The sequence below is a fragment of the Pygoscelis adeliae genome, unplaced genomic scaffold, assembly GCF_000699105.1.
Source record: "Pygoscelis adeliae isolate BGI_AS28 unplaced genomic scaffold, ASM69910v1 Scaffold241, whole genome shotgun sequence".
Classification (NCBI taxonomy): domain Eukaryota; kingdom Metazoa; phylum Chordata; class Aves; order Sphenisciformes; family Spheniscidae; genus Pygoscelis; species Pygoscelis adeliae.
In genome coordinates, this window is record NW_008824056.1 from 1,828,093 (window position 1) to 1,834,881 (window position 6,789).

Consider the following 6,789-nt stretch of genomic DNA (forward strand, 5'->3'; position numbering starts at 1 on the left):
GATGAGGGCAGGGCTGCCTCAAACGGGCAATGGCACGTCCTACAAGGTGGTCTTCGCATGTTCTGTCTCGTTGCCGTGATGTGTCATCTCGTGGCTGCAGACCGGCTCCGTTCACCGATCCAATGCTGTGTGCAGGAGCACTCTTAACACGGCAGGAAGAAATAAAAGAATATCCTAGCTCTGCATGGCTCCTGCGGGGAACGACACTGCTGCAGCGTTTCACAGTAACGCGAATCTTTTCCGCAACGCAAAGTAATCCAACATCTTACAAAATAAATGTTCTTAATGTCTTCTTATTTAGGATATCGACGATGTTGGGCATAAGTACCATCTGGAACTGGTGTTAGAAGACATCCTTGACAAAGTGAGTTCAGATTTATTTAAATAATACATTCTGTGGGCAGAAGTTGGCACTACTGGTGTGTAATAAAAAGCCAACACTTCACGCTGCTGATCCTAGCTGAGGCCGGTGACGCACCAGTTAATAACATTTGGTATCCTGTTTCAGATTTTTCTATACTGCAAATCAGGCAAAAAAAAAGGCTCAATTTTACTAAAAGGGAACCTCCATTTCTTACACCATAAAAGCCCCAAATGTCTAGTACCTAACCACTATGACACAAGGAAATGCGTAAGGGATGACAAAGAACATTTCAGTGTCATTCAATTTCAAATCAAAGTTATTTGAACCCAGTACTCCCAACTGAATAGCACAAGTGACATTCTGCACCACAGACATTGCCCTTTCTATCACTGCAGAAAGAAAACTGCCCTTGCAGCGTATTCACAGAAATACTATGAATTTAACCTTGTCTTAAATAATCACAAATCTCTATGGGCCAGACTCAGACAAAACGGCAACTATATAAAGAAAAGAAGTACATTTTAGAAGTGCAAATTACCAACATTATACATGTATTTAATCAAATATTAATACACATAATTAACTCCGTAACAGGACAGTACTGTTAACTGCACTGCTGAGGTTCTTTATCATCTGGGCAACAAAAACATTGCTCCAGCTGTGCAATTCACAATTGAAGGAGAACTTAAGAACACAGATGAAGCAGATAACATATTCTACAGTCGAATCAAGAGCCTGGAAAAAGAGCTTGTGGCAGAAAATATACCAGGTACAAAGAAGGGGTCTGGGCGAGAAGGAAGTTTTTGAGACAACGTCCTCCATGGCCAGAAGCAAACCTGAGCTCAGCTGGTGGTGGTCCACGATCCATATGGGAGCCCCTTCCACACAAGCCGGGGCCGAGGGGATCAGGCCATTAGCCCTACTCTGAACACACGCTGCTTCACTTTCTCTTATTCAGGGTGGTGTGTCAATCCCAACGCTACTAAATTTATTCATCGCTTCTGAAATCCAGAACCGATACGTGATTTGCATGTGATTGTTCTTGAAAGCCACCTGCTACTGTTTCCTCTCCCTTTACCAGCATCCTGCTCACTGTTTGTGGCTGTTCCCGGTATAGTACGTCAGACACCCTGACTGTAGTACTAGGCTCTGCTCTTACTTTAGAGCAACCCCTGCCTTGAAGACACTACAGTATATGTATTAAGAGAAAGAAGTAGGAGGAAAACAGGCACCGTGGTGATGTAGCTGCTATTTCAAGATTATATGGAAGGTCTCTGACAAAGCAAGGAACGTAAGCGAGTGACTTTAGCACCAAACCCTACTATTAGGTGATAAGGTTCTGTTAATGGCTGCAACTCCATGAATCTTGCTTACTGTATATTATTCATTTTGTTTGCCAGACAGCCATGGCAGTGTGTCCCCAGAAATGGAGCCCATCCGCCTGCTAGCGCAGGTCGCCTCTGGCTACGTGATATGGCAGAACTCAACTGAAAACACTAAGTTCCAGCTTGCCCAAATTAAACACGTGAAGCAAGTGGTAAGTTACCATCAATGCCCTGCAATAAAAGTAATATTTAGGAGTTAAGCAGTTGTGCATGTACTGGACTACAGCTGAAGCTACGTTCTTAAACAAGAAACCTCAATTGTGTCTAAACTTCTTCGTCCGGTTCATTTCTAAGCCAGTGTTTGCTTTTTGTTCCACCCGCCCCTTTCCTCTAGCAAATCATGAAGGCTTTCACTGATGGCTTGAGTGTTTATTTTAGATCACTACTCCTCTTCATAAATTTTACTTATAGAAACTGTGTCTTCTTGGCAAGACCTGTATTCTACGTTTATTTAGTTAGGAAAATTGACTCTTCCACTTCGAGGTCATCATGTTGATTACAGTTTTGTATTACTTTCCTGCCTTTCATCTGTAGTGTAAGCCCAGCTGACAGTATTCTGGCATCTGCATAACATGCATTGGAATATTGTCCTTTATCTCTTGATCTACACCATGATCTAGCAATCAGTCACAGTAATACTGCTTGACATCTCTGCGATAGCCATGTCTAGACAGATAGCAATGGGCTGCACCTCAAATTCAATAAAACGCAATCTACATTGCTTTTGTTTGCAGTACGGCAGTCTCTACCCATTTGCTAGTTCACCTCAAAATGCTAATCAAGAAAGAAAATATTGATTTAATTCCACTCTCAATATTAGCTTTGTTTACTTTGTTCTTCCCAAACTTACTAATTTTTTTTTTGGGGGGGGGGGAGGACACCTAAAATTAATTTTTAGTTGAGACATTCATATTGCAGAAGTGCTCTCTAATTTTTTTTTTTTAAAGGACTCAGTTAACAGTAACACTTTAGGGATAGCTTTCTACCTGATCTGGAAAATTCAGTCAATTGGAGCCATGCTCTTAGACTTACATTAGTATAATGAACATCAGTTAAGTTTATGATAAGAAAATTGAATTCAGGAATACGTGTCACAAGGCAGAAAGGGAACAGAATACTTCAGGACAAAATACTTTCTATTTTCACTTATTTCTAAGCAGTTAGAAGTGATGTGTTTATCTTGAGCAGATCTGGATCTGCCCTAAGCTAAGAAATAAATACAACTGGCAAATCTCACTATAGCTATTCAAATTAATTGAGTCATTAGCTGCCATTATCAACAGGCCTTGCAGACTTCTTACCTGGAACAGGCTTAACTGATAAAATAACTTTTCTAAAATCAAGTTGCTATCAGAGCGAAGTTTTTGGTTTTGTTTTTAAATTAATAGAATTCTATAGATTCTCCCAGTTCTTCTCTGTTCTATTTGGAGAAAATATACTGTGAGTTAAGAATAACTCCTAAAGGGATGGTCAACTTTAAATTCAAGAAAATTTAGTATGTAAGCTAGAATAAAGAAGCAGCACTTCGTATTTAGAAAACCCAATATATCGGGAGTCTTCAGAACAGACTTCAGAGCCCGAATGTCTGGCCACTCAGAACAGCCAGTGAATGCCAATGAAGTTCTGAGTATGAAAGGCAGAAACTCATTCTGGGAGCACAATTTGTTAACGTTTTGCTCCCTCTGATGGCTATCCGAAAGCAGTTCACAGATGCTGCAGGGCTGTGCACAAGCAAGATTTTAAAACCCTCTTAACAAACCACATGAACTTAAGAATAAGGCAGACAGAAGACTATTAAACTAAACTAGCTGTTATCTCTCTTTAGTAATTTTGTTCCTTTTCTTTTCCCTGAAGAATAGATATGTAAAGAATATGCTCTAAAGGCCAGTGGGTATTCTGTCGCTCACACTATCACTGATAATTTGTTATCTGCTGTAAGGCCTCTGGAGTGCGTTCCAAGTCTTATCCTATCGACAATTTTATTTAGGATTATTTGGGTTAAATTGACACCTTGTAGAATCAGGTGTTCCCTTCCCAAATGAGTTCCTGAAGTTGAGATATATCTAGCTTCTGTAAGGGAGGAATTAGCACAGTTTTAAGTTTCACATTCAGTCTCTGAAATGCAATTTTGGAGTTCACAGAAATACAAAACAGTATCTTTTTGTTTTGTTACAGTGACTAAGCTCCATCTGCTTTATTTGTTAGCACAAGCTGCCAGTTTCATCTGAAATATATCAGAGAATTTTTATGATAACCAAAGAGAACTGATTCACTTCTTTTAAGGTGGGGGGAAGCCCCAAATTCAGCCCTTTTCATCTTGTCTTTCCAGAAAAGAAGTGATGACTGTCTTGAATTTGACTACATGATTCTACTTCATGAAATGGTGTCCCAGGTAAAGTCATTTCTAAAAAGCCTTTTTTTGTTTTAAGACTGCCAACTGTGTAACTGCCAGCTCAGACATGCAGATGGTGGGGCGTTCACAGATCTGATGCCTGCAGGTCAGTTAGCAAACAGGGTGAGGTTAGGGCAATGATCACCCATCTGTCTCAGTGTTACCGGCTTCTGCCCCTATGCAGGCAGGAGACAACAGGTCTCCAACTTGGGTCAGCAGACAGTAATTTTCAGCTATTTCTGTGCCGCCTTTGGAATGGCAGAGGTTCAATATACTGGTCATTCACAGCTCTCTCCTCTTGGGAGATACTATTGCCAAACTGGCCAGGGATAAAGGGAAGAAGCAGCTGCCAGCATCCTGGACTGCTTAACCGCATTCCAGCTGGAGCTGCAGAGTGCTTCTACGCTAGAGGACAGCCCCGGTGGACCAGTACACAGAGGCATCGTCTACCCCAGTAGCTCACACAAGAAAGCAGCAGTAACTTCGGTTCCCAGAACAGTATTTACATTGTGTGCTATTCTCTGTCATAATTTTGCAATCTGAGCAAGTGTTTTCGTAAGAAAAATGCAGAAAATTTGAAAGAGAAGCTCTCAATTGTGCAACCTCCTGTAATAAATCATCCACTGATAACAATCAGAGATCTCACTCCCACTTCTAGCTCCACTGCTTCCTACCCCACTGCACCCTCAGTTAAGTTGGAGCATCTATAGTGGTTTTAGTTCCTAAGTTTTCTATGAAGAAAAATTAATGAGAAGTAGTAGCTAGCTAATTGCAGGACAAAAGCACAGGTTCTTCATTGTACTCTGTTTGGTGAAGGGCAGGTGTCCCAAAATATCAATAGCACTGACAGTAAGGGGGGTAATCCAACATAGACATGCTTGAGCTGCAAAACTTGCCTAGATGAAAGAAAAACGTAGTTGCAGCAGCATGGAGCACAATCCAACCTGAAAAAACCTTGCAGGAGAACTTCAGATATCTGGACAGCTCAGCAGGACTGCGTGTTACAGTGCTTACCCTGCACTGTTACTGGTGCTTGATCAACCTACTTATAATCAGCCCAAGTATGGCTGTATTACAGCAGTCAGTTCCCATTCAGTATTGTTCAAAGAAAATACCTTCTCACTTTCTACAGTTTTATTTTCTACCCACAGGAGATCATTCCCTGGCAAATGACAGTTCTCTGGCACCCACAGCATGGTGTTCAAGTAACACAGGACAGCTGTCAGCCAAAACATGCATTGGAATAACGGACCACCTGATACTGCAATGGAACAAGCTCAAATGCTACAATAAGCATTTGAAGGGAGGGCAGATAAGTTGATGAGGGTGGATATGCAATCAAGGTACGAAGAAAAAAGTCCTTCCTCAATTAAACTTTGCCTGTACATTGTGCTTTGATCTGATAATCCAAAAAGCACTTTGTCTGCTACATAATCAAATTCTGCATAAATTTAAAAAACCTCTGTTGCCAGAATGAATACTTACGGCACAGGTGCGGAGATGTTCTCCCTGAAGGCAACTTTTGGCTTTCCCATGGTGCAAGGGCAACCATATTCCCTTTCCATTCGCTGCAGGGAAAAAAACCCAAAATGAAAGGCAGAGTTGTACCATTGGAACAATACATTGGAAATTATTTTATTTACAGATTTTTCTGAAATGAGAAACTTAATCAGGGTTAACTAGTTTTTTGGTTTGGGGTTGGACTGATTTTTGGGGTCTTGGTGGGGGGAGAGGGAGTGTTGGGTTTTTGTAAATGTTACAAATTATTCACTATCATTCTGCAGTCAACCTTGTTTAGGGCCTATAGCTTTAGATACAGGAAAAGGGAACAGCATTAATTATTTTACTCAAGTTTAAGTTTTTCAAGACAAAAGCCACTTTTTCTTCATTCTGTCAACATTTCAGATGCATCTATTGTGTTGTGTTAAACTAAAATAAAGCGTAGACATCAACTTGAAAGAAACAAATAAATCACTGTAACTAACTATTCCCTCCTGCCTGCATCATCTCTTATTATGGAATGATACATTTAAAAACACAGAAACAGAACCTCTCTCTCTCCTGTAGGAAATGGCTAACGGTAAAATTCATTATAAGCAAAGGCTGCTAAAGCAAAGCATAGTGCTTAGTACAGCATTTTTTATGGATTTGAACCAAAAAGTAAAATTATTCCAGGCAGAAGTTTCATTTAAATAGATTACAAGCCTTCAAAACAGAAGCACTGGAGAGAAAGAATCTTCAAAATTTGACTAAGAAGTTAAGCTCTTCCCTAAGCAGCTCACATTGTTCACATTAATGACATGGTGCTTTCTGCTAGGAAGATCTCAAAATAGTTGTCACATGATAACCCTGATTTACACTAAAGCAAGCGGAGTTGTACACCTCCAAACATCTTGTAAACTTGACGTGCACTTAGGCACCCAATTACAAAATTGGGCGTAAAGGGTGGCATCACTTAGCCCATCTGCAGATAGATTTTGGTCTCAGCCACAAAGGAAGGAGAATTCTTGGTTGGGAAAACAGTCAAAAGCAGACTCCATGGAATCCGCTTTCCAAATTACCTGGGCATAGATTTCCAAGTGCAGTTCCCCCATTCCAGAAACAATGGTCTCTTTGCTCTCATCATCAAAATGGATTCTAAAAGTGGG

At 40.6% G+C, this 6,789-nt stretch overlaps 2 protein-coding genes across 2 annotated transcripts in view; one reads left to right on the forward strand and one right to left on the reverse strand.

The window, feature by feature from the left end:
- GFM1 (G elongation factor, mitochondrial 1) overlaps positions 1 to 6,789 on the reverse strand; it is a 23,953-nt gene that overhangs the window by 5,382 nt on the left and 11,782 nt on the right. Inside the window, exons 12-13 of the mRNA XM_009333992.1 lie at positions 6,703 to 6,789; positions 5,627 to 5,709 (exon numbers count right to left, since the gene is read on the reverse strand). The exon at positions 6,703 to 6,789 is cut by the window's right edge and continues 63 nt beyond it. Coding sequence (XP_009332267.1) covers positions 5,627 to 5,709; positions 6,703 to 6,789 — 170 coding nt within the window. The remainder of the gene's footprint in view (positions 1 to 5,626; positions 5,710 to 6,702) is intronic.
- Positions 30 to 5,614, forward strand: LXN (latexin). Its single transcript, XM_009333980.1, has 6 exons — positions 30 to 224; positions 302 to 364; positions 959 to 1,133; positions 1,765 to 1,901; positions 4,079 to 4,141; positions 5,293 to 5,614. Exons 1-6 carry the CDS (start codon positions 30 to 32, stop codon positions 5,386 to 5,388), a joined length of 729 nt encoding a protein of 242 aa, XP_009332255.1. The 3' UTR covers positions 5,389 to 5,614.